Source organism: Mirounga angustirostris, unplaced genomic scaffold, assembly GCF_029215605.1.
Source record: "Mirounga angustirostris isolate CCGP_5_RB_7025 unplaced genomic scaffold, mMirAng1.0.hap1 SCAF_4, whole genome shotgun sequence".
Classification (NCBI taxonomy): Eukaryota; Metazoa; Chordata; class Mammalia; order Carnivora; family Phocidae; genus Mirounga; species Mirounga angustirostris.
The window spans coordinates 183,534,980-183,561,766 of NW_026991712.1; the positions used below are offsets into that span (position 1 = coordinate 183,534,980).

The 26,787-nt window shown below is 57.4% G+C and overlaps 1 protein-coding gene across 5 annotated transcripts in view; it reads right to left on the minus strand.

Moving 5' to 3' along the window:
- Positions 1-1,941: 1,941 nt before the first annotated feature.
- H6PD (hexose-6-phosphate dehydrogenase/glucose 1-dehydrogenase) overlaps positions 1,942-26,787 on the minus strand; it is a 29,947-nt gene continuing 5,101 nt past the window's right edge. For 4 of the 5 annotated variants that reach the window (XM_045898766.3, XM_045898761.3, XM_045898767.3 and 1 more), the window contains 4 exons: positions 22,728-23,364; positions 21,560-21,677; positions 9,494-9,763; positions 1,942-8,335 (listed from right to left, as the gene is read on the minus strand). In XM_045898766.3, coding sequence (XP_045754722.2) covers positions 6,972-8,335; positions 9,494-9,763; positions 21,560-21,677; positions 22,728-23,364 — 2,389 coding nt within the window. In that variant the 3' untranslated portion in view covers positions 1,942-6,971. Of the gene's footprint in view, positions 8,336-9,493; positions 9,764-21,559; positions 21,678-22,727; positions 23,365-25,237; positions 25,348-26,787 lie in introns of those variants that run through there. The other variant, XM_045898768.3, reaches the window with a different exon arrangement.

The window sequence follows — 26,787 nt, forward strand, 5'->3', positions numbered from 1 at the left end:
CGGTCCCAGGCGCCAGCCCTGTTCTCGCCTCACCCACAGACACCTGCCTCGGGGCCCACAGCAGACCTTCCTGAACCTCTCTTGGCGACTCACCCCCAGGCCCCTGCTGGGGTGGCCCGGCTCAGTAGCTGCCGATTCTTGCCCTGCTTTCATGATCGCCCCATTCATGTAGACATTTACTGCCCCGCAGACGCCCGGAGCCTCTGCGGTCTTGGTCCTCGGCGGACAGCGGGGCAGATGGGGGAGAGAACAGAGGGCAGCCAGGGGCACCCAGCCACGCCGACCCCTTCTGCTGGGGGCCCGGCAGGCAAGCAGACGCCCTCCAGGGCTCTGGCTGTGGTTCCGCAGAGCTGGGAGGAGACTCAGGAAAGGACATTTAGGCCAGCGCTTCCTGAGCTTGTCCACCAAGAGCTCCTGCAACTATCTGCCCATCCCTGCCTTCTGCCCTTCTGACTCGCTTTGCCAAAACTTCGGTCGATCGGAAAAATGGCCCAGATGAAGCAATAACCAACAGCCAACGCGGTATAGCACTGGGCTAGCTGGCACTGTGATGCCTGCCCGAGCTGATGAAAGCCTGGCCCAGCCAGAGAGATCTGGCCCCCTGATTGGCCCCAGCCACCTCCCGGGTCAGCATTGGGTTTCCACTGGGCTTCCTGAAACACCCAACGACCCCCCAGCTGCGAGGCCTCTGTGCACTCCCCGCCATGCGTGACAGCCCTATTTTCACGAACTGAAGCACCCGCAAATGAACGGTCAGCAGGCAGAATCCCAGCATGACTGGAATCTGTGGAGGGCTGCTTGGCTCTGCTCCCTGCTGGGTCCCTCACTCTCAGGCCCCCCGTGGTGGGCAGAGGGCCGCTGCCAGCTCCAGGGCAACCCGCCCTCAGGTTGGGGGCCAGAGACATGGGGGAGCTTCGGCCCGCATCCTTGAGTTCACTCTGATTTCACCAACTTGGGCCACAGGTCCCCCTGAACCAGTCGCTGCAGCTGCGGGCATTGGGTGTCTTGACCCACCAGGACCCCCGAACACAAGTAGATGGAGGCTCCCCAAGGCAGGGGCGGGGGCAGGGACCCGTGACTCTCCAGTGCTGCCGTCAGACGTTCGTGGGGCCCCGACGTCACGAGTGTTGGTAGGCGGGGAGCCTGCCTCCCCAGGTTTCTGTAAGGACACCACCGCCGTCCCGGCAGAGAGTGAGAAACCCACACTGGTTTCTCCCTCAGCCCTGGGCCGCCTCCTCCAGGAAGCCTGTTCTCCGTGTGCTTCCCAGGCAGAGACAGCCAAGGGCTGACTGCAGCCTCTGGTTTCCAGCCTTCTTTACTGCCCCCGGGCCTTCCCTTCTTCCCCTGGGGACTCTGGGTGTGTGTCTGCCCCCCGTCCCTCTTGGTCCCTGGGGACATCGCCCCTTCTGGATGAGCCTGTGGTTGCTGTCGCTGCCTTGTGAGGTCACCACTCTGCTTGGGTCCCACAACCAGCAAATCTCTGGCTCCTCTACCCCCTGTGGTTCTGCAGTTTTATTTGACTGCCCCCAAAATCTTCATGTTCCTGGGAACACGACCCAGGTGGGAGGCGAGAATCGGGCAGAGGGCACAAGGCCAACTATGGCATCAGGCCCTGTGGCTTTCAGAGATGCTCCCTCCTGGTGTCTCCCTCTGGCCAAGGGCTTCCCCAGCTGGTGGGCTGCCAGCAATGCTGGGGGGACGGCTGAGGGACATGAAGTCTGGTCGCCTGGCCCACTGCGGTCTCTCCCGGGAGGCCTGTGGGCCTCACGCAAATGGCATGTGGCTGGTTTGCCCAGACACCCATGTGTGTGCAGTGGGACGTTCGCGGGTCCTCCCTTCGGGACCTCACTGTCCCTTCCGCTCCGCCAAGCTCCACACACAGCACAACGACCAGATCCGTAATCCACGCACCCCGTCTCCCAGAAGAAAAAGGAGAACACGGACTTTGGCAAAACAATTTTATTGTTTAAAAAATAAATGTTACATATGACATACAAAAAGTCATTTTAAAAACTCTGTTCTGAATGTGTCTCGCTGTCTGAGACATCGTTAAGTGTCCGCCGCTTCCATAAAAACCAGGGGCAGTTTCTCTTTGTGCAAGAAGACAAGGCACATCACTGGCACTTGGCAGAGAAGGGGTTCACGCCTACGGTCTCCCCACCGCACCACACAAAGGACACAGGCCTTCTGAGAAAGGAGCTTGCCCGCCACTCTGCTCGCCGGGCAGAAGCCCAGTATGGAGTGTCCCAGCACGGGACGGAGACCGCCCGGACACGGTCCCGACTGCCACACACCCTGGCTTCCACGCTGGCCCCACGTCCCATCTAGATCTCTTGCTGGCTCTGGATCAGCTCGGCCTTCCTGGCTGGGGACGAGGCCCTGCACTTGACCCTTGCTTGCGGGACCAGGAGGAGGAGACCGTACAGGTCACACCTCGGAGAGCTGGATGCGCTCTGGACCCTCAGTCGGAGCTAACCCAGGGTCCTGTCCTTTCCTAGTTAAGTATCTCACGACGTTTTATAACTGACCTTTCTAGACTTCTGTAGCGCTACAGCTGAAGACCCAAACTGACAAATTTATGTAGCGTCTGTTTACACTTCCACTTTCAAAGCGAACTACTAGCCATCCAAATATGCTCCCCTGGGCTCTCAGCAAATGAAAATGTGTTTGCCTGGCCCTGCACCAGAGGGACAGAAAAGATGCAGAGACTTCCAGCAAAACACCCCAGAGCAGGGCAAGGGGTTGGGACAAAGACCATCCTAGGGAATCAACATGATTCCCCTAGACGCCCCCCCCCCCACCCTGTCCGCCTTCAGGTCACACACAGACACGGCCCCCAGGGGTCTGCTTTGCAAACAGGAGCTCCCGGAGCTTCCCCGGGGAGGAAGCTTCCCGGAAGGGATCACTAGAATTTCGGGAATGCCTCCTCCAATCTCTTGCTGTTTCTGTCTCGTGCTGGCGACAGCACTCGTGAATTGGCACCTCACTTAGCCACGAGCCGTGGAGGCCGCGCTCACAGCCCACCCCTGGAGGCCACCGAGCGCCGCCTCTGGAGAAGACCTCTGCCACCGCACGTCCCCAGAAACACATGCCGGGCTGGGTCCCCGCTCACTCCAGCCGGTGAAGACCCGTGTGGCGGGAAGACGGCTCTGAACGGGGCCGGCGCTCTGCCCTAGTGCTGACAGGGCACGAAGGGACTGTCACTTCGAACGGAGCCTGCACAGGGTGTGACACAGGACAGCCCCGCCGCACGCTAGCGCCCCCCTCAGGCCCTGGGCCCGAAATACCAGACGGAAGCTGGACAGAGGCGGCGGCGCGGGTGAGCCTCTGGTCGGCGGAGGGAAACAAGGGCAGGCAGGGTGCACACGGGAAGAAACCCACACTTGCGACAGGCGACACCAGCTGTGGGCACAGAGCCTCTGAGCGCCAGGCGGACCAACTGAGCCGTCCCCCCCGGCCCCCGCTGTGATCCGCCCTCCCAAGGCCCTCACCCTCGGGGTTTGTCTTTCAAGGGGGCAGGAGGGCAGGATGGCGCTGGCCGGCCACCACAGGCACCCCGGGCCCTGTGCCCTGTGTGTTCTCGAACACGCCGCCAGGCAGCTTTTCCACAAGTGGCCTAAGGTCTGCAGGGTCCTGTCTGCCTAGGATAAAAATCTAACCGGATAAAACCGAGAGTGTGCTTATGTGAGGCTGCATGTATTTTTGTTGAAAATAAAGTTTTTTGTTGTTCCTGAAAACTAAACTGCGGGAAACCACCCCTTAAGGTCTCGTTGAAGCTTCTGCCCGCCTTGCTCTGTCACACTGCCCTCAGCTCTCTGTACAAACGGGGAAAGCAGGGCGCGAGGCAAAGCAGGATCGCGCTCTGGGCCCGGGGACAGCAGGCCTGTGCCTCCGGGGAGACGACCCTGGGGGAGCGCTCTGCGCTGCCGGGTCGCTAACCTGGAGGCCCCAGGTGGGAATAAAGCTCTGTCTGCAGAGAAACAAGAAGCAGGGAAGGTCAACGCGACTATTTTAACTTGTGGTTAGCAGAGAACTACGCTCCCAGATCAAACTCAGAACCTAGTTTACAACAACCTGGAAAGTCCCAACCCTCTCCCCACAACAAATGGTAAGGTGCTCGCTCTAGAGATGCTAAATCACTGGGGGGGGGGGGCCCTCCGCCTCTCCCAGGTCCACGAGGGCACACGGGCTCCCGCCCGCCGCTCCGTGACAGCCCCTCTGGGCACCGAGAGCTCCCTGGGAAGGAGGGGGCACCACGGGGCTGGCACCCTGGCCTGTTGTCGTCGGACAACCTCAGTTCCAGCGTCAAAGTCATCTGTAAACAAGGATGCCTCCACTGTCCTCACGGGGTGCTTGAGAGAGTAAGGAGACCAAGCAGCGTGTCGCGTCGGCCTCATCAACCCCGTGAGGAAGGGAGCCGAGCACCCACGCCAGGGGCCACGGCAGCCTCGCTGCACCAGGTGGGCCCGTGGCACGAAGCTGCAGGAATGGAAAGCCCAGGCTCCCGTCCCAACGTGCTCCCTGGTGGCCCCTGTGTGAGCTGGACACACGTGCTCCCTTCCGCACCTCGGGCCCTCGGTTCAGACACGGGGTGAAGTTGGACTGGAGCAGCATTTTTCGAACCACGTATCAATCTAGTAGGTTCTAGGGAGCATTTCCCAAACATGAAATAGAAACCGGAGGGTATCTCACGTTCTAAGGTAAGAATTCCTTCATGGAACTTGTGCGTGAGGCAGACTCACACACGAATGTGATGACGGGTTCCTGAGGTAAGGTGTGCTTCTGGCCACGGCTCGTGGTCCACAAAGGTGGAACGCCATCCGTCTCGGTGGCCCGAGACCCTCCTTCCCAGGACGGGACACAGGGGACTCCTGTGGTGTGACTTCAGGGCAGCACGTGGCACCTTGGCCCCACCCCGGCCCCTGACGTATGCTCGACCGATGAAGGCTGGGTTCTGAGGCAAGGTCCTCCTCTCAGACGGGAGGCCCTGGGCTCAGGCCCACACTGACTCACTATTATTCAGAAATGGTGACATCAGGGCCTGCTGGCCCACATCCTGGACTGATTCTTGGGCGCGTGGAGGTCGCCTTCTGTCAGTGTCGCAACCACAGAGGATGAAGTTCCTGAAGAACACATGGGGGAGAGCTCAAGGCCAGGGGCTGGCGCAGGGAGGGCCGGGACGGTGCAAGAGCGCCCCCACGTGGCCACACAACCACCCGCGTCCCCTCATGAGCGCTGGCCCCCAGAAGCAAAAAAAAAAAAAAGCTAAAACGCAGACCCCCCGAGAGAGAGACTTCCCGACCGGGCACTGGGGTTCTGCTTTGCCGAGGTTAGCTCTCTCGGTGTAAGGAGAGATGTCCTGTCCAGACGGGTCGTGGGAGGCCAGGGGACGTTCAACAGGAGAGCCTTTCACATGGAGAACCCTCAGCTCAGGCCCCAGAGTGCTTTTAAATCCACAGCCTTGAAGAAAGTGTAAACACTCAGAAGCAGAAGCAGAGAAATACATTTGGCGACGCTCCCCCTCACCAAGGAAAGCCCTCAGGGTGACATCAACACTTGATACGAGGTGTCAAGCAGTCACACAGGAAAAATCGGTCTCATTCCTTTACAGTCCTGTCTTGGGCGCACGACGACGTGGGAAGTTGAAATACTAATTACGTGTGTGAGAATATTTTTTACAAGAATTTCAGAGAGACAGCCCCCCCCACACACTATTACTGGCCCGGAGCTAATCAAGAACACAGCACCCAACCTCCTCTGAACAGAAGCTACCTGTTGTTTTCCCCGGGGCTCAGTGTGTCCGTGGGACAGGCCAGGCCAGCACACAGCAGGCAGGTGGGCTCCATGCCCCCGAGAGGTAGTGTGAGGAGGGCGGGGGCCGGCCAGGTCCCTGAGAAGCTCGTGGGCAGCCAGCGCTGCCTGGGAGCTGCAGCTGCCCGCGGAGGAGGCCCGGCTCCTGTCTGGTCAGATCAGAGCACCTGCAGGGTCTGGACCATTTCCATCACAGCTCTCCCCACAAATGACGGGTCCGCATCACAGAAAGGCTTAACCGGATCTTTCCTGGGGAAGCAACAGGGTCTACTGAGAGTGGAAATGCCCACTGCAAGTCCCCTGAGGTGTAAAGGACCCTCTGGAGTGAGGGATCCCTGGAATGGCCGAATCATCTATGCCCACTGTGTATCACGAAGGGGGTCGCCTAGAGAAGGGAGAGTGGGCGGGGGGCCTCCCCCCACGCAGAGAAGTCCATCTACTGCGAAAGGGAGCTGCAAACAACAGCTGCAAGATTTCTGGGACCTTCTTAGTGTTTGTTGCTGTGTTCCTGCTACCGTCCTTCATCTGTCTGGGGGACAGCAGGGAGACAGAGGGGAAGGGAACCCAGAGAGAGCGGAGGAGGCAGACACGAAGAGGCCAGGACAGCAGGCTAAACGTCAGAGGCTCAGGAAAGGGAGGGATGGAAGAAACGGCCAACTCAAGGTCTCTGGACAGTTTCTAGCACCTGCTTCGTGTGGGCTCTGTACCTGATGGAACCCGTGCTCCCTTCTCTCTACTATCCATAGTCTTCTCTTCCACAGGAGCCAGTTCAAGGTTCACCCCCTCCAGGAAGCCTTCCCTGATTAACCCTAGCCATTGTATTTCTACTGAAGGTGGGAGCTCTCACACCGTCCTGTTTTGTGCTGGCTGGTGTTATTGTGTAACTGCTGCTGGTATGTTCTTAAGGCGGATATTTCTCTCCTGACTTGGACTGGAAGCTTCTCAAGAGCAGACTCCATTTCTTCCTTGTGTCTGTGTCTGCCCACCACAACTAGATACGGACCGTCAAAGGGACTGGGATAAGGCCTCGTCCTTTCCTCTCTGGGGGCCTAATCTTGAGGCATCAGGTTCCAGAGAGCCAGGACAGGTGGCAGGACCAAGGGGAAGGGGAAAGTACCGGGGAAAGCAAGCATGGGAGCAAGCAAAGGCCAAAAGCACCATCATCCCAGAAAAGCCTCATAGTCCATGTACCAAACCAGCTGGCCAGAACTCGGCAGGACGCCGGAAATGGGCCACTTCTTGGGCTCATGGCCCACGCGGCTCACCAGCATGGTGATCTCACGCTTCAGCCTGCCCATGACCAGGACCGCCACCTTGCGGGCACGGTTGATGAGGGGGAGGCTCAGGCTCATGCGCTGGTGCGGCTTGGAGGGGCTCCTGGTCAGCACCACCGGCTGCGTGCCCTCCAGGCCGGTGGGCGACTGCGGGAACAGGGAGGCCGTGTGCCCATCCGTGCCCATGCCCAGCAGCACCAGGTCGAAGCTGCTGTCGGCCACCAGGGCCGAGATCTCGCTGGCGTACATCTGGGCGCCCCCGTCCTCCTCGGCACAGAGGCGCTGATGCAGGTGCACAGGCATGGGGTGGACATTGTAGTGGGGGACCCTGACGTGCTGCAGGAGGTGAGCCTGCAGGCCCTGGAAGTTCGACTCAGGGTCCCGAAGAGGGACGCAGCGCTCGTCCACCAGCCACAGGTGCGTGTGGGCCCAGGGGAGGCCGTAGTGCCGGGTGGCCAGCTGCTGCAGCAGGGGCACGGGGCTGGAGCCACCGGACAGCGCCAGGTGGAACTCGCCAGAGCGCCGCACCGCCCGCACAGCTGCGGCCTCGATGTCAGCAGCCAGCTGCGCGATCAGCTCCTCAGGCCAGGCCGAGATCAGCGGGCTCTCCCGGTACTTGGCGCGGAGCACCTGGAAGTCGCTGGGCTTCGGAGCGGAACCTGGGCCCGGCACCAGCTGCTCCAGCTGCGGCCGGGAGAAGCGCAACTGGGTGCCACTGAACTCGAAGTCCAGCAGGTGCCCGCTCTCGGCTCCTCCCGGGTAGAGGCGCGGGACCTCGTGGGCCAGGCTGTCCAGCAAGGGGGTCCAGAAAACCCAGGAGGCCAGCAAGTTCTCCGTGGTGATGAAGGAGTCCTTGCGGCCGTGGAAGATGTGAGATATGAGGACAGAATAGGCGTCCTGCTCCCTCACGGGGCTGTAGGCATAGTAATCCGACAGAGGGCGGCCGAAGAGGTGGAGCCCGGGCCGGCCCTCCACTTCCTGCCAGCTCTCAGAGGGCAGAGAGGGCCTGAACAGGTTCCGACTGACCAGCACAGCAGGGCTGCCCAGCTCACCGTGTCCGATGTAGAAGACGATCTGCCGAGGCAGGCACTGGCTCTGGTCTGCCACCCAGTGCTTCTCGTTCTGGGCACAGTAAGCCTGGTTCCGGAACAAGATCCGCACATAGCCCACTCTCTCATCCAAGGCTTTGCCAGACATCAGGAAGAAAGGGACGCCCTCCCAGCGAAGGTTGTCTACGTGAACGAGGATGCCTGAGGTGACAGGGGACAGCGGAGGTGACACTCGGGCACAGAGAACCCAGGACTTCCCAGTGCACCCGCCTTCCCTTCCTTGCCTCCACACCAGCCCTTCTCTCTGAGCCCCTCCTCTGGGCAGCCCGCTGCCTCTGAGGCGCCCCCGGCCTTGCTATGCTCAGCCTTTCTAGCATCTTCTCCCCCAAATCAGTGCTTGAAATGCAGCCTCTGGGCCACCTCAGACACCCACCTCCGTGAGGCGCCTTAGAGTCCTGGCCTTCGCCTGCCCCAAGCAAAGAGAACCGAAGTCTCATGGTGGGGAGGGAGGCATGCTTCCCTCCCGCTTGTAGAGCACCCAGATGTGCCTGAGGCAAGGCCAGACAGCGGAGAAGGGGTGGGGCTGGGGCTCTGAGCCAACAGCAGGGTGGTGTGCAGGGCCTGCGGCGGGAGGGCGCATGTGTGGTAGGAACCAAGGGCTGAGTGCACTGCTGACTCGAGTTCCGAGCCTGGTCTTCCCATGTACGATCTCCGCATGACCTTGAGCAAGTTTCTGAACTTGATGGAGCCTCTGGTTTCCCGACCTCTGAATGGGGGTAGTAATCACGCCTGTGCCGCGGGTTTGTGCTCCCGAGGGTTACGTGAGGTAGCGTATATCAAGTGCCTAGCACGTCCTAAGTGCCCCATGAACAGCCGCTGCTCTTGTAGTGGAATTTACTACCTGCAGCCTTAGGGGGCCGGCCCTCTCCAGGAACACTCTGGGCCCTGGGAACTGTCCATAGCATGGCTTGAGAGGACATCTGTCTGAGCTGCAGGGAGACTGCCTGCCGGAGGTGCCCTGGGCTGTGACCGGACAGATCTGTAGCCTCCCTGGGGGGGTGGGGGGGGTGCTGGCTATAGGTCGGAGCCAGGTGTGAATCCGGCTCAGAGAGCTCTGGAAGTGTGTGTGGATGCGGACTGAACGGAGACCACCACTGGGGTACCCTTCACCCAGAACGACCCAACGGGTGAGCTTCCAAAGACAGTGGGAGGCCAGAGAAGCGAAGGACCTTCCTCCCTGGCGACGGGCACCCTTGTGAACGTCCCACCTGAGGTCTCTTCCAACCCAAACCAAAGGGCGTCTGGATTTGGAAAGCTGCTTCTGGTGGGGGGCAGCCCCTGCGCGGCCCCAGGGCCCACCTGCGAAGGTCGGCGTCAGGCTGTGGAAGCTGGCTGGCTTCTGCTGCTCTCTGCGCACCTGCTCGCTGTACGCCTGGTACTGGCCCAGGACGGCACTGTCCTTCTGCAGGCCCCGCAGAGCCTGGAAGGCCTGAAGCTTGCGCTGCAGCACGGCCTCTGGGCTGCTGACGTTGTCGGGCAGCTCCATGGCCACGAGCGTGAGGACCTCCGTCAGGTGGTTCTGGAGCACGTCGCGAATGACGCCGTACTCCTCATAGAAGCTGGTGCGGCCTACATGGGAGGAGGAGGGGAAGCAGGGGCTGTAAAGAATCGGCAAGATGTCCCACCTCCCGGAGGTGCACCTGGACCCCCTCCGCGGCACCCCTGCCCTGCACGCCCACCCTGCAGCCGGCGTCCTCAGCCCCCAGGCCAGAGAGCTGCCAGAGCACAAACAAGAGAAGGAAGGAGGGTGTCTCTGAGCATTCTAAGCGAAGCTGTCCAACTCCCTGGGCCTTCCCAGGAATCTGCATGGGGAAGGGTCTGGTGCCAGCAAAGGCCAGAGGACATTTATTTGCAGATGTGTGGCCGGACTCCGGCCCCTCCCCAGGCATCGGTCAGCAGGTGTCTGGAGTGCCGCTTAGTACTGTGTGATCCTGGGCGTTCCCTGACATTTCTGCACCCTGCCATTAAACGGGCTGACAATGGCCACCGCATCACCAAGAGCACGGCTGTGCGGACAGCGAGCAGGTGTGGAGGTCCCTGCCCTTGGCTTTTGGCGGGAAGGAAGGAAAACACAGTAAGTCAGTAAAGAAATTACAGGGGCGCCTGGGTGGCTCAATCGGCTGGGTGTCTGACTTGTGGTCTCAGATCAGATCTTGATCTCAGGGTCATGAGTTCAAGCTCCACATTGGGCTCCATGCTGGATGTGGAGCCTACTTAAAAAAATAAAAAAGAGGGGCGCCTGGGTGGCTCAGTCAATTAAGTGGCTGCCTTCAGCGCAGGTCATGATCCCAGGGTCCTGGGATCGAGCCCCTTGTTGCGCTCCCTGCTCAGCAGGGAGTCTGCCTCTCCCTCTCCCTCTGCTGCTCCCCTGCTTGTGCTCTTTCTCTCTCTCTGTCAAATAAATAAAATCTTTTAGAAAAATTAAGTACAGAGAGAGAGAAGAGGGCCCTCCGAGGGCTGAAGAGTCAGCACTGCAAAAAGCCAGGGAAAGATGTGCTGAAGGAGCCCTCGGGCGCAGATACCACGAGACAGGAAAGAGCTCGGCTGTGGGGGTCTACGGGAAGGTGAGCAAGACGGAGAGGCCAGGAGGGCAGGGGCTGGTGGCATCAGGTTCTACGTTCAGGGAAGCGAGTGGAGAATCTGAGGCAGGAAAAGACAAGATCTGGTGTATATTCCCGCTGGGGTAAGAACGGATGCAGAAGCAACAAGTCCAAGGAGGCGGCTATGTGGTGCCCCGAGGAGGCTATGCGGCACCCCGAGGAGGAGGCTACGTGGCGCCCCGAGGAGGCGGCTCCGCGGTGGCCAGTGGACCCGAGGGAAGGCAACCGGGCTGGAGCTGAAGGGGCAGCAGAGGAGCCGGAGGGAGTGGACGATCTGTTGTGGAATCAGAAGTCACTGGCTGCTGCCTGCTGGTGACAAGCCTGAGCCCAGGGGAGGGACTAGAATTGGGGCCTACGCAAAGGATGGGCAGTGGGGGGGACCCCAGGAAAGGACCAGTCTGAGGGGAACCATGAGTTCTGTTCTGTGTGTGTCTAAGCTGAAGACAGCAGGTTGGCAGGTGGACAGGGTCCCTGTGCGGGTAAGGGAGAATAACACCGAGGACACGGGGCACAGAGCCCCGCGGTGGCAGCCCGGTGCTCACGGCACCCCTCCTGCTCGCCCTCCCAGGATCCCGCGGGGCAGCTCCCACCATCACGCCTGCTCCAGCCCCGACGGCAGAGTCGAATGTCTCAGGCCAGCACAGGCCAAGTCAGGAGCGGGGCCAGCACGTGCGACAGCACTCTGCGTCCCCCAAAACTCAGCATGAGGCCTGATCGGCAGTGACTCAAATACGTACAATCCCACAGTCTCACAGCGTAGGCTTCAAACGCACAATAGGGCACAGGGCATGGTTCATACTCGGCAGCCTGCTGACACCCAGGCCAACTCAGAGCGTCACGGAGAGAGCCGGACATCATGGCAGGAGGAGTCATCATCTGTCAAAGGCCTTGTGTGATCAGCTGGAACTCGGGCCTGGTTCCTTCACCCAGTAACTCCTGCCTGTCCCTCAGGTCTCGGCTTCTAGAGGCTGTCACGGACGCCCTGGCCTGCGCTCCTGGGGGCCCTGTCTCCCGCAAGCCCGGCTGACTGGCTCGGTGTCCGTCTGTCCTCTCCCTGCCACACCCGCAGCTCCAGCAGAGTGGGGGCCCACCGGTCTGCCACCATTGCATGCCCGGCACCTGATGCAGCCGCATGGCCACGCCATGGGACACCGGACGGCAGAGAACAGGAATGTCCACACTCGCAAAATCGTAATGTGGACAGAAAGAAACACGCTCGGTTTGATAACGTAAAAACTAATTTTGAAAATAGGATATAAGAGGACCGGTGTACACAGAACTTCGATAAATGAAAAATACAACTGGAAATTAGAAATTCAGTGGATGGGTTTATGGATTAGAAACAGGTGAAAAGAGTCAGTCATTGGAAGACAGATCTGAAGAGATTATCCTAAATGCAGGATAAAGGAACAAAAAGATCCACTCTCTCTCTCTCTCTCTCTCTCTCTCTCACACACACACACACACACAGTATGCGTCTTCTTCAAAATTAAACAACATATTGTCTAGGAAATCAGACCTACATAGAAAAAATAAAGAGAAGCAAGGGAGTGACCTACCCAAAATCTGGAATAGTAAAGGAGAGAAAATAGGATAAGATTTGGGGAAGGACACAATAAAGCTCTTTTTTAAAAATGGCTTGGTGGGTACACTGGTGTTTGTTATATCGTACTTCTTCATGCTACACATATTTAGTAAGAATTCTTTTTTATCTAGTCAATATTTAATTCAAAGGAGCAGAAAGAAGCGGCCCCTAGTTTAGACCTGCTTGGGCCCGCACACTCCCCTACGGGGGCCACCCAGGGTCCTCGGCACCAGTCCTGAGCCACCTGCCCCAACCAGGCCCGTGGTGCTCACTCATGCCAGCTGGATGGCAAGCAGGACCAGCCGTGACTGGCAGAACGTGCCCTGAATGTAGCCCAATATGATGTCATACCTGATGGAGCACCCGGGTCGTGGGGCAAGAAATGAAGCCAGGAGCCCGCTCATAGGAAGGCACCGCTGTCCTCAGTAGTAGAAGTCTGACTCTTTTGTTCTCAGCCAGAACCTGGGGGTGCAGCTCTGGCCAGCCATGCTAAACCCTGAAAGAGCAGGACAATCCAGCCCAATGGTGCCAGCCCAAATGCCCAAAGCACCCCCCACTGAAACAATGACTGGGCTCCCCCAGCCCCACAGGGGTCTGGTCTTCAGAGTTCTTACAGTATGGTTGAGAAGCATCTGAAGCAGACTCTGCATTGAGCACAGAGCCCGACGCAGGGCTCGATCCCACAACCTTGAGATCATGACCTGAGCCGAAACCAAAACCAGACGCTTAACTGACTGAGCCACCCAGGTGCCCCAGAAATCTCGTGATTTTTAAGTGTGCACAAATAATTTTTTTTTTAAATACTGTGTATCTCAAAGAAATACATGTGTGAGCAGACTCTGCTCTGGGCCACATCCTAGCTGGGGTGCTTATCATGAACCAGAGGACAGAGACCCCAACACACAGTTCGTCTGACAACGGTAAGCCCGGCCTGGCAGAAGCAGCGAGTCTGTGATTCAGAAGAGCAGAAATCAAGAACGGATGGAAAGGGCCTTAGAAACTAGGCTGGGAAGTCTGAGGGGCTATTAAAAGTTCTTGACCTCAACCAGTTAAACAGAATTACCGTGTGATCCAGCAATTTCACTCCTCCGTGCACACGCAACAGAAATGAAAACATACGTGCACGCGGACACACGTACACGAACTACTCACAACGGCCGAGGAGTAGAAACAACCCAAGGGTCCGTCAGCTGACGAATGGATGAATAAAATGTGGTCTATCCAATATTCTGTTGAATATTACTCACAAGAAAGAAAGAAGGTCTGGTGTGCATGGCCACAGGGATGCACCTGACACCGTGCACTCAGCGAGAGGAGCTAAACACAAAAGGCCACCTGCTGCGTGAGGTCACTTAGACGACGTGGCAGGAATCCACAGACACAGAAAGTGGGTTGGCGGCTGCGTGGGGCTGGGAGGGAATATGGACGAGGATAAGGGGTACAGGGCTTCTTTTGAGGCTGATAAAAACCTTCTAGGATTGATTGCGGTGGATGCCGGCTGTGAATGCTCTAAAATCCCCTGGATTGTGTGCTTTAAATGGGTAAATTGTCTGATAGGGGAACTGTATTTCGAATAAGACTTTTTTTTTTTTAAGATTTTATTTATTTATTTGAGAGAGAGAATGAGAGAGAGAACATGAGAGAGGGGAGGATCAGAGGGAGAAGCAGACTCCCCGCCGAGCAGGGAGCCCGATGCGGGACTCGATCCCGAGACTCCAGGATCATGACCTGAGCCGAAGGCAGTCGCTTAACCAACTGAGCCACCCAGGCGCCCCTCGAATAAGACTTTTTAAAGCAAGTGTTAGAGCAGGAAGGGGAACCACACCAGAGGTGCCGTGGGACGAGGCCATCTCCAATCTACCTGCAAGAGGGGCTTACAGCGAGGGGGCCGGTGGTGATGTAACCAGCAAGACAGCATTCGGGGCAAATGCGGGAAGTAACAAGGGCCACAGCAAATGAAGTAACGGCGAAAACGCAGTCATTGGTCAGGGGATGAGGAAAGGCTGTGTGGGGCCTGGCTGGATCTGAGAGGCCGTTTGGAGTCGTGACCTGGAGTGCGGTCTCTGGAGCCAGGGAGCAGGGTTCAAGTACCCGCTCTGCCACCCTTCAGCTCTGCGGTCCCACGTGAGCAGCCCTAACTCACACGTAAATGGGGGCTAGTGGCACCCCTCCCTTGTAGGGCTGCCGTGAGCATGAATGAGTTAACACATCTACAGGGCTTGGAACGGTGCCTGGCACTCAGGAGGGGCTGGTAGATCCCGGTTAGCATCTGTATTATTATAAGAGCTGCAAGAGAGGGGCTCCGTCATCATCTGGAAATAAAGAAGTCAGAAAACATAGCTGGTGTTTCCTGAGAGAAATTCAATGACGGTTTATGTTCGAAATTTGCTGAGTCTGCAGTGGTGACATCCAGTGACGATATCGAGAAGGCCGGCTAGAGGTAGAAGACTCGAGCTTGTATAGGCAACGAATGCCAGAGATACACTGGATTTCATCAAATCCAAAATGCCCACGATGGCGAAAGCATCACTGTTTTACAGCCACCAAGAAACAGACAGGCCGCTGGCCACGTCGACCACGGCGCCCCATCAGTGGTACACACAACTTCGGAGATGTTCAAATGTAAAAAAAAAAAAAAAAAAAGTATGTCCTGGAATCAGTGAATTACAGGTTTGAGAATATAAATGGGATAGTTAAAGCTTTAAGAACAGATGAATTTTTAAAGAAATTTTATTATGTTATGTTAGTCACCATACATCATTAGTTTTTGATGTGGTGATGCACGATCCATTGTTTTTGTATAACACCCAGTGCTCCATGCAGTACGTGCCCTCCTTAATACCCATCACCGGGCTAACCCATCCCCCCTCCCCCTCCCCTCTAAAACCCTGTTTTTCTCTCAGAGTCCATAGTCTCTCACGGTTCATCTCTCCCTCCAATTCCGCCCCCCCTCATTTTTCCCTTCCTTCTCCTAATGTCCTCCCATGCTAGTCCTTATGTTCCACAAATAAGTGAAACCATATGATAACTGACTTTCTCTGCTTGACTTATTTCACTTAGCATAATCTCCTCCAGTCCCATCCATGTTGATGTAAAAGTTGGGTATTCATCCTTTCTGATGGCTGAGTAATTATAGTCCATTGTATATATGGACCGTATCTTCTTTATCCATTCATCTGTTGAAGGGCATCTCGGCTCTTTCCACAGTTTGGCTATTGCGGACATTGCTGCTATGAACATTGGGGTGCATATGGCCCTTCTTTTCACTACATCTGTGTCTTTGGGGTAAATACCCAGTAGTGCAATTGCTGGGTCATAGGATAGCTCTATTTTTAAATTTTTGAGGAACCCCCACACTGTTTTCCAAAGTGGCTGTACCAACTTGCATTCCCACCAACAGTGTAAGAGGGTTCCCCTTTCTCCACAACCTCTCCAAATCAAAACCACATTGAGATACCACCTTACACCAGTTAGAATGAGAACAGATGAATTTTTGAGGTAGAGAACACAGCAGAGTCCTTAAAAGCCCTGTTACCTGTTTGCTATTCATTAGTTTAGCAAACCCCTCAGTAGCCCTCTTCCTATTTTTATCCTCTCTCAATCCATGGGGAGACTGCATTTCACAGGTTTGCTACCCGCTGTGTAAAAGAGAGCTTCCTTTATTCCTTAATTGCAAGCTTCAGGGGGCGCCCGTGTTTAGCACAGCCTTCCATCCCTTCCCGGTTCCTTCTGCCTTTTCACCTCTCTGGGAGAAGCCACGCGGCCAGCCACAGGCAGGAAGTCGAGTCGGGGCCGGCTCTCCTGACCATGCCAACCACTCCATTTTTCTCTAGTGACCATCAATTATTGTGGGCTGATTTTTCCTGAAAATGATCTATTTTGACTCCTGGTATCCTTTCCTAGATTGAAAGTTGAGGGTGAAAAACTCAATGATGTATAAACAAGGGCAGAAAAAAGCTCAACCACGTTGGACAACTGGAAGCAAGACCCCCATAAACCTGGCTTCCCAATGGCTCAAGCCCAGCGCTACCCAAGATCACAAGATCACAGGATCACCAGCATGGAGACCCACCGGTTTGCCCCTCGGCTGTGCTGCCCCTCAAACCTTCATCGGGTAGCATCCCATGGAAGGCAAGAGAAGATGTGTCCCGCGTGCTTGAAGAAGGCTCCCACGGGGTGCCTGGCTGGCTCAGCCAGTAGAACGTGCAACTCTTGATCTCGGGGTTATGAGTTTGAGCCCCACGTTGGGTATAGAGATTACTTAAAAATAAAATCTTAAAGAAAAAAAAGAGGACTCCCACAAACCCCCCAAACAGGCAAGGACAGGAGGGACAGTAGCACCCGATTCCGGCAAAGCTATAGGAAAACTAGGTATGGACACACTGTTGCAGATGTTCTAGAAAACAGTCTAATAAGATGTAACAGGAGCTATAAAGTCATCTCCACCTTGTGGCCTAGTAACCCCACTTCATAACCATTTCCAAAGGAAAAATATTTTTTTAAATGCTCATAAATGTTCTAGAATGATAGTGGTTGAACACCTTTGTGAATGTGTTAACAACTACTGAATTGTACACTTTAAAAGGGTAAATTTTATGGTACGTGAATTATAACCTAATTTTTTAAAAGCTTGCAACGTACTATTTAAAATAGCAAAAAGTGAAAACAGCCAAAATGCCTAATAGGGCAATTCATTTTCCGTGATACAAACAAAACTGAACAGAAATGCAGAACTTATACACTGTACAGACTGTCGAAACATGGAAGTTTAAATACATATTCACGTACATCTATGACAGAGAGACGATATTGGGTGAAGAACGGACGCAAAGGAGCGTTTCGGACCAACTAGGGGTCTATACATCCGCCAGCACGAGTCACAGAGAAGTCATGGGGACGGCGGCGAACACCGCCACTTCCCCTCCTTGCTGACTTGGAAGAACAGCATTTCCATTTGTAAAGTATTTCCATGTATGTGATTTCATTTAATCCTTAAAACAACCCCGAGAGAGAGAGAGAGAGAGAGAGAGAGAGAGAGAGAAAGAGGTAATGGGGGTCAGCACCATTATCCAGAGATGTGCTGAGGATGCACCCCTCACAACTGGGACCAGAAACCCCCTCCCCATTGCCTCCATGCCGTGGGAGGAGGTTTCCCAGGAAAACATGGAGTTAAGAACAACAAAACTGAAAGCTCGCTGTGATCCCTCCCAATACCTTTGGGGATAACTAAAAATAAAAAGCGGGGAGGGCCGAGGAGAGAGCAGGTCTGCTGGCTGGCCGGAGGCGGGGCAGCTTGCCCTGAGCTCACCTTGCAGACAGCCCTGCAGGAGGGGACACGCCAGGCAGGACGGCGGGACAGGTGGCGCGCACCTGGGAGGACCCAGGCTGCCTTGGTCCCTGTGTGAGAGGCACGACCCGGCCATTCCGACCCTCAGGGGTCAGCATGCACCACGCTCCTTCCCCAGTGTGGGAACAGGGACCCTCCCAGGCAGGGACAGCTACACCATCCTCGGGAAGTCTCCCTCTTTCTTCCTGCCAAAAGGAAAAAAAAAAAAAGCCTTCCCCCCAGAGAGGAAAGTAGGGCAGCAAAGAGATGCAGAGACGCTCCGAGCACATCCTGGCAGGAAGCCAACCACCAAGGGTCTGTATAGACCCCGCGGCCACAGGCACAGTGGTCAGAGGCTGGGGTTTGGAGGGGCCACAGACCTTGGATCACATTCCCGTGCCCCCAGAAGAGAGGGCAGCCCAGCCGGATGGCTGCCCCTCAGGCCACTCGTGACACAGCCCTCCTTCCTGCGGGGCTTCCCAGCGGCCACAATGAGGGCCAGCAGGGGTCATCTCTACCCCGCGGCTGAGTGGCCCAGCCAAGGTCACTCCTCGTACAGCCCAGGGTGCTGCAGCTTCAGGAGACCCTGGACCCCCAGGGTTTCTGTGGCTCTGAGAGCGGTGCCCCAGATGAAATTGAGGGGAGTGGGGGGGGGCGCCCTGGGACCAGGGAAGGATGCTCTCCCCTCCCTGCTGTCTCTATCCTGCTGTGCGCGCCGGGACCCTGCAGCAGACTCGCCCGGGCTCACACAGCCACGGAGGGGGGACAGCCAGCCTCACCCACTCGGAAGTTTGGGGGGTGACCTTGCGGCTCAGAAGTCCCCTTCCCGGGGCCTGCAGCAGCTCGGGGCCAGGAGCGCTCCGTTCCCCAGGCCTGGCATGCCACCAGGAGCCGGGCCACTCCGGAGCCTCCCCACACAGGAGTCTGCAAGGGCTGCGCAGGCCCTGGCCGCGGTGGGGGATCCGGTGAGGGGATCGGCCCTTCTGAAGCTTCCCGTCAGACTGCTGGGCTCTAAATCCCGCCTCAGAAACATCCAGGCCACGTCCAGTCTCACTGCCGCAGCTGGCCCGCTAAGCACACGGAACCACCGCAAGGCGCCGTGACCCCCCGCGGGAGGGCAGGCCTTCCTCCCGCCCACTTCCCATCCCCAGTCCCAGGAGAAGGCACAGCCCAGGCCTGATGTGCCGGTCACGGGGCTCCTTGGCCATGGGGGGTAGGGCTGCAGGGCCCACATCTCCTGTCCTCTCTCGCCAGCCTGAACTGAAGTCTATACGGGGCCCCCTGAGGGACGGGCTCCAAAGCATCACCCCGAGGGGACAGTGAGGATCAGGGTTTGGGCCTCCGGAGCTGCACCAGGCCACTCTCTCGGCATGCAGAGAATGCTCGTCCTTCTGGGTCCCCAAGGCCCAGGCGACAGGGAGAACTCACTGTTGCCAGAGGCCCCAGTTGCTATGGGGATGAGCAGAGTAGCAGGAAGTCGGCCCCTGTTACCCTGGTCTGGGCCCGAGCATCCAACTGGCAGGCAAACAGGCCGACCAAGGAGATCCAACCCCCAGGACAGCTGCAGTCCCACCGGCCATCTCCGACAAGGACAGGCAGCTGACCCAGCCGGCTGGCCACACCCTTACTGGTCCCAAGCCCCTCAGGGGCCAGTGGGTCCCCTGCTGCCTGCCTGCTCTGGGTCTCTCTGTGCCTCTGGGTTGAACTGAGAAAAGCCTTGTGCTCTGGGTCATGGCAGCAGTGAGACCTTCCCCTCAGAACCCACACCCTGCAGGCAGCTGGGCCTCTGCTTTGGTCCCACCCAGCAGCCCTGAAGGCAGAGCCACTGTGCCCTCCCTCCTTGACCCAGCTGTCTCCTGCTATCCAAACCTGAGCTTCTCCCCGCCTCAGGCCAGGCCCTGGCAAATAGACCTGCCCAGACCACTGCCTGCCTTTCTGTCGTGACTTCTCCTTTCCTTTCTCCAAAATCCAAAAGTACCTTTGCTGGGATAAGCAGGCCTGCAATTTGCCTGGCCGCTGGCTCTGTAGGGATCCCGCCAAACAACAACAAAACAAAAAACCTACAAATGAGGTCAGAAACCAAAAGGGAAATGGGGTGGGAGGGTTGGGAGGAATAAAGGGCAACAGTATAACTGGTAACTCCAGACATCACAGCTCTTCCCCAGCCCAGGGTGGGCACAGGAACTACCTGCCAGAAACGGAGGCGGCAGGGGAGGTCCCGGTGTCCCAGCCCTGCCGGTGGCTGAGCCAAGTCCGGGCAGAGACTGGTGCTGGCCTACAGAAGGGTGACAGCCGCACCTTCCCATCCCGACCCACGCTCTCAGCGCCAGATCTGAAGTTCACCTCTCTGCAGATGAAGCAAGAGCAAGGCCCAGCGCTCACCCCCACAAGGACACAGGCACGAGGAGGAAACCCTCCCCTGAGCCCCTGCCGAGGACAGGAGGGAAACATGGAAGGGTCAGGGCAGGTTCCCGAGACCCACGAAGGCTCAGTGCAGTGGGGAGAGGGCCTCTGTTCTGGTATGGGCTCCCGATTGGAGAAAGCGAGCTCCTCTCAAGGACAGCAATGCCCTCAGGCCTGGCTCACGGAGCCCGGCCCTAGGCCCCCACCCCCCACTGCCTGCCTGTCTCATTCATTTGGGAGTCTGTACCAAGATACCCTCTCCCAGTGAACCTCACACCCTCACACAGAGCCTCCAGCACTGGACACACACTTGAAGAGGAAGCGAGAGAAGCTGGAGAGAGCAACCAAAGGAAGGAGAAAGAAGAGGAAAAGGCAAATAGAAGGAGACAGACCTCCCGGACCCCCATCTGGGTCTGAAGGCCCAGGGGCACACTGAGGGGTGGGGACAGTGGCCTCGGGCACTCCAGCTCAGACTGCAGAGAGCAGCGAGCGGGACGGACTGGGGGCAGAGCCAGACCACACCCCGAGGACCTGGCCCCACCACTTCCTGCCCCGGGGCCTTGGGCACATCACCAAACCACATCCGTAGGTGGGAGCTGACAATAGGACCCACCTCATTTGGCCACTGGGGGGACTGATGTAAGAAGAATTAGCTTTTACTGTCTTGGGTAAGAACGGATGCCTTGACCATAACAACACGCTCCCAACAGGTGGGGAGCCCCAGGGAGCCTCAGGGGCTGCTGCTGGCATCGACATGCCACCTCACTGATGAGCAAGTGATGGGTCTTTGAGGCCACCCGGCAGGGACAGGCCCCACGCCCCCGGTCACCACCGCTCATTCCTTCAGTGTTTGTTCGGATGTCTGACGTGGTGCCGGGAGCCAGAGAGGAGGGGCCCGGCAGCCAGGGTCTGGTGAGAGAGGCGCCCTGGGCCTGGAGGAGACCCAGGAAAGCCCGGAGGGCGGAGAAGGGAGGCACATGGCACTCTGAGGGCCCGAGGGGAGTGGACCTTGTCGAGCAGGCCCCTGAGCAAAGCTCCCCGAGAGAGCGGCAGCCGAGCTAGGAACCGACAAACAGGAGGGATGGAGGTGAGGCGCGGGCGAGGAGAAGCCTCGAGGTGGACGGTGGACAGGGTCTGAGGAGCCCTCATGCGGCTCGGAGGGTCTGTACCACGTCCACGTAAAACTCAGGTTAACTGCCAGGTCTGTGTTCCCTGCAGGCAGGAGCACCACACGGGGCTTTGCCTGCAGACACGCCAGGGGTTAGCACGGCCCAGACCTGGGCACACACGGCAGGCCCTGGAGGGAGACCACACGCCAGCACAGACCTCCCTCTGAGAAGCACCAGCCAAGGCGCAGACGCTGGGCAGAGGTCCTCCAGCCCTGCCTGACCCAACACCTCACCAGGCACAGGGCAGGTGGAGGCCTCGGAGCGGGGGGACCACTCACGCACCCTCTGCATCCACGGTCTCCTTCATGATGATCTCCACCCTCTCCACGTGGTGCCGGTTCCAGAGGCCGTCCAAGGCCTTGCGGTTCTGGTCTCGGAAAGGCAGGATCTGAGCAACGGCCTGCCAGGGAAGGAGCCCGGTTATGCTGCCGGTTCTCAGGGTGAAGAAGGAATCCTGACCCTAAGGAAAGGCCCCAACTTCTCTAACCCTGCTCGGAGAAGATGCTTTCAGGCACCATCGTCCCTGGGCCTTAGGACTTCACAGCTCCATACAGACTCCAAAAACTGTTGAGTGACCTCCACAAGGGTTTCCAGCTTTTTATTTTGCAAGGGAAAAAAAATATTTAAGATTACTTACCTTCTATTACCGTCAACTTTTCATGAAAGGTATTTTAACACCAAAAATGGAGCAAGAAAAACTTCAGACTGGATACATTGAGGAAGTGTTCTCTTCTCATTTTCCCAGAAACAAGTGAACACCTCACCATGTCAGATGCAGGTCTGAGGCACACTCTGGGAACCTTGCAGCTCCAAACAGGGCTGGCTAGAAGGTGATGCCTCTGTCCTGGAAGACTATGAGGTGCCCACCCACAGGGTCCTGGGCTCACCAGCCTGGTCCACACCAGAGAAGACCGCGCAGTGTGCCCTCTGCTGCGGTTTCTAGGAAAAGATGTTCCCGAGGCACTCGGAGGGCATGCTCAGAGTGAAGTGGCCAGCCGGCCCGCATCACCCAGGAGCTCAGCCCCAGGCTCCACAGAACCTGGCTGGGAAGAATGGACTTAGGGTCCCTGCTCACCGTAGGATCTCGTTACCAGCCTTCTGGCTCAAAACAAAACTCAGGAAGACAGAGATACTGACAAAGGGCAGATGGGTGTGGAGTAAGTTAGTTCCCACACCACGACCCACCGGAAGCCAGGCCGAACCTGTGCAGAGGACTCAGGGCAATGAGAAACAAAGCTCTGGCCACGTGCACAAGGGCCACGCATCCTGCCCTTGCTGCTCGGCTTTTCCTTCAGCCTCTCACCACTTGCCCACCTTTAGGACAACCACGGGAGCTCCGATTTCATAATGGCTCGGGGCCTCATCCCACAAGCACCAGCGTGGCTCTGTCCACGGGGTCCGCCCACGCCCAGCTCACTCCATCCCTGGCAAGCTCCCCGCTGAAGCTCACCTGCTTGCCCAGGTAATGGTCCACCCGGTACATCTCCTCCTCTCGGAAAAAGCTCCCAAGTTCCGCGGCCAGCTGCTGGGCTGAGGGGCGGTCGTGGCCGAAGGGCTTCTCCAGGACAACCCGCAGCCAGGCACCCGGGCCCGGGCGGCAGCTGCTGTTGATGCTGCGAGCAATATCCACATAGGCGAAGGGTGGCACCGAGAAGTAGAAAACCCTGCCGGCCTCCCGGAGGCTTTCGTGCTCGAGCTGTGCCTCAATGTCCTTGCTCAGGGCCATGTAGTCTTCACTCGTCCTCAGACGGTGATACTGGCTCAGCTGCCGGAACTGGCCCCTGAGTTGGGCACAGCGCCCGGGCGCCATGTCCTCGGGGCAGGAGAGGGACTCCAGGACCTTGGTGATGAACTCCTGGCCCTGCTTCGTGGACGTGAGGGCAGCCCCATGGAAGCTGAAACTGGAGCCCTTCCCCACCTCATCCAGGTACAGCTGGAACAGTCCCTGCCATAAGTATTTTTTGGCCAGGTCCCCAGTCGCTCCCAGCAGGATAACGGAGACATGTCCCTGGAGCTCCTGGGCCTGCAGGCAAGCCACAAAGGCCATGCACATCGCCACTGTGAGCATCTTCCACCAGCCAGGGCGCCTGGGCACAGGTAAGACAGACAAGGAACAAGGAAGGATCAGACATGGTTCAGGTGGCTGGGATGTGGAGGTAAACACATCTCTAGGCTATCAAACATTTCCTGCCTGGCAAAAAAACCACCACGTGTTTTCTCTCAGAAAAATGTTATAATCCCATAGCTTGCCCCTCCCTCTGCAGCAGCTTGGCTTCTGTGCCAGGAAGCTGGTGGGTAGGGAGCCTACCCTGTAAACAGAGACTATGGCCGGGAAGGTGGGAGGCCCCTTGCTGGAGACGGGCCACCGTGCTGCAGGAAGCACCAGGGAGGCCCGCAGGGCGGCCACGGGGTTGGAACTGTCCACTGTCTGACCCCAGCCAGTCTCATCCATGAGTGCAGGGTGCCAGGACCATCGGGGCAGCTCGGGAATAGGTAGCAGGCCCTCCGGTGATGGCTGGAACTACGAGAAGATATGCTCAGCCCCTCTCACTCCTCCCTTTGCTTTTCCCATGTCCACCAGGCTCCAAGCACAAAACAATGACTAGTAACTGTACAGTGTAGTGATTAAAAACATAGACGCTGGGGGCGCCTGGGTGGCTCAGTCAGTTAAGAGTCCGTCGGACTCTTGGTCTCAGCTCAGGTCTTGGTCTCAGGGACATGAGCTCAGGCCCCACACTGGGCTCCATGCTGGGTGTGAGGCCTACTTTAAATTAACTAATTAATTAAAATAAAATAATAAAATAAAAACATAGTCTCTGGAACCGACTGAGGTTGAATCCCAGCTCAACTCCTTACTGTTGGACCTTGGACAATTACTTAGCCTCTCCATACCTGTTTCCTCATCTGAAGTGGGGGTAACAGCGAGCTACGCCATATGGTTAGTATAAGAACAAATGAGTTAGTATTTATAAATGCTCAGGACACCGCCTCCCACCCAGGAAGCACTACAGAAGCATTGTGGTCTGCCAATGACAACAGCAACACCGAACTAAGTCCTTATGTGCAGAAGATCTAGTGCGTCCAGAGAAAAGCCCTGAAAAAACACCAGTGGAGTGGATACTATGATCGTTTCCCTTCTGCAGGGAGCAAAGCTGAGGCTCGGGCGGTGAAGGGGCCCGGGAGAGGAAGCGGGGAGCCGGAAAGGCACCAGGCTCTCTGGCCCCCACGCTGCCACCCCGCAAGCGCATGCCGCAGCCTCCCCGAGGGGAGCCTCACATCTTGGCTGTTTTCCAGCCTCATTTAAAGCAGCTGACACATATGAAAGGGCAGAGGCCTCGGACCTGCCACAAATGCACCAGAGGCCTTGCTTTCACTTGCCTTCTGTTCTGACCAAGGCTGTGGGGCTTAATGTGCCCCATTCTTACTCTGCGGCTCTCCTGTTCCCATTTCCCAGCAAGGCCCGTGCTTTGAGGGAAAGGGAGAAGTGGTGATGGGGAAAGTAATCATGGTCAGCAACTCGACTCTCAGAAATAGTGGGACAATGGAGCCCAGCCTGGGGCGCTGGAGCAGGGAAGGAGGACTCAAGATTACTGACTGACAGCAGGCGTTTCCAGATGAAGGAGTAACGCGACCCTCAACGATGAGGCTCTAATCTGTTGTTCGGGTAGGGAAACTGAGGTTTAGAGAGATACCTGGCCAGCCTACCTTCCTGCATCCCTATACTGTCCTCCATCTTGAGGGACCGGAGCTGCCCTCTGACTGACAGCAGCACCCCGCACCCCACTTCTCCCTCTGCTTCTTCCTCATCTCTCTCAGTCAACAGCCAAACCAAGGTGAGGGTCCAACAGCAGTATCTGCATACCAGACATTTCCACTACTGGGGCTTTAACCGGAGGATCCAGGGACCAGCTGCGTGGCCTCCCAGGCTTCCCCGTCCACTCCCTTCACCTGCACACTCACTCCCAAATCAGATGGGCCGCAGGACCACTCTACTTTCTTCTCCTGCTTCCCAATCCCCGTCCTTGGCCCTTCATGCATTTCTTCCTGAACTGGCAATCGCCCGTCTGGAGGGAAGAAAAAGCTGCAAGGTCAGTGCGGGAAAGAGGCAGCGAGAAATCTGAAGCCCAGAGAACAGCCTGGAGAAGGAGGAGCCTCCAGCTGGCAAGCTGCATCTCAGAGCTCCTGATCCAGTACGGGCAGCCAGGGCCCTGGACGTGCCGGGCACAAGAGGAGGAGCTCAGGAACCTCAGAGCCCGGACAGGCAGGCGAGGGAGCCCCAAGGGCCAGGACCTTGACCCCCACTCCGGAAGACTGCAGAACTGGCATGTCCCAAAGCCGGAGCCCCCAGTCACTGTGCTCAGCAGCTTCCTCAGTCAAGTGGGGGAACGTGGCACTTGGGGCAGAGGACCAGGCTCAAGACCTCCTGCCAGCTGTGGGATCTACTTAAGTCACCTACTCAGTTTGGTCCCACATTTCCTAACTATGAAGCAGGGCCAATACCACGGAACTGAATGGGGGTTGGAAGGATGAGCTGTGGGTGACACGGGTCACAACTCCCCATGCAGATGTTAACCACCTTCGCTAAACAGAAGGCCCCTCGTGGCTCCGAAGGGCACAAGGCCACTGCTGTCAGGAGAACCTGCGCACGCCCCTGCTCTCGGGGGCTGCAGGAGGCAGCACAGAGGAGCAAACTGGCATTCATGTCCCACTCCTGGCCCGGGCCCGACGCCCTGCCCTGAGGGGGGGCAGACAGCGACGACGGGTACAGCTGTCCTCCCCGCTGCCCCAACAGGGACACAAACAGGCTCAGAGAAGCCGCCCACCCAAGTCAAGAACGGGGCCCCAGGGGCGCCTGGCTGGCTCAGTCGGTTAAGGGGCTGCCTTCGGCTCAGGTCATGATCCCGGGGTCCTGGGATCGAGCCCCGCATCGGGCTCCTGCTCGGCAGGGAGCTTGCTTCTCCCTCTCCCACTCCCCCTGCTTGTGTTCCTGCTCTAGCTGTCTCTGTCAAATAAATAAAAATCTTCAAAAAAAAGAAAAAAGAATGGGGCCCCAGCCCGCGAGCAGGGGTGAGGCAACAGGGAAAGCAGATGGCTCGCACGCATCCCCCGGGGCCTTCTGCGGCAAGGCCTCCCACCTCCGCACTGGCTCCTGGAGGACCTGCCCAAGGACACCTCCTAAAGTTACACACTAAAGTGAGCCCCGAGCACAGAGGTGGCCTCCCAACAGCTGGCACTGCCGTGAACGGCTTCTGTTTTGTTTTGTTTTTAAAGATTTTATTTATTTATTTGAGAGAGAGAGAATGAGAGACAGAGAGCACGAGAGGGAAGAGGGCAGAGGGGGAAGCAGACTCCCCGCTGAGCAGGGAGCCCGATGCGGGACTCGATCCCGGGACTCCAGGATCATGACCTGAGCCGAAGGCAGTCGCTTAACCAACTGAGCCACCCAGGCACCCACGGCTTCTGTTTTTAATGAGTAAGTAAATAAGAAAACCACTGGTGAAAAGTTTGAG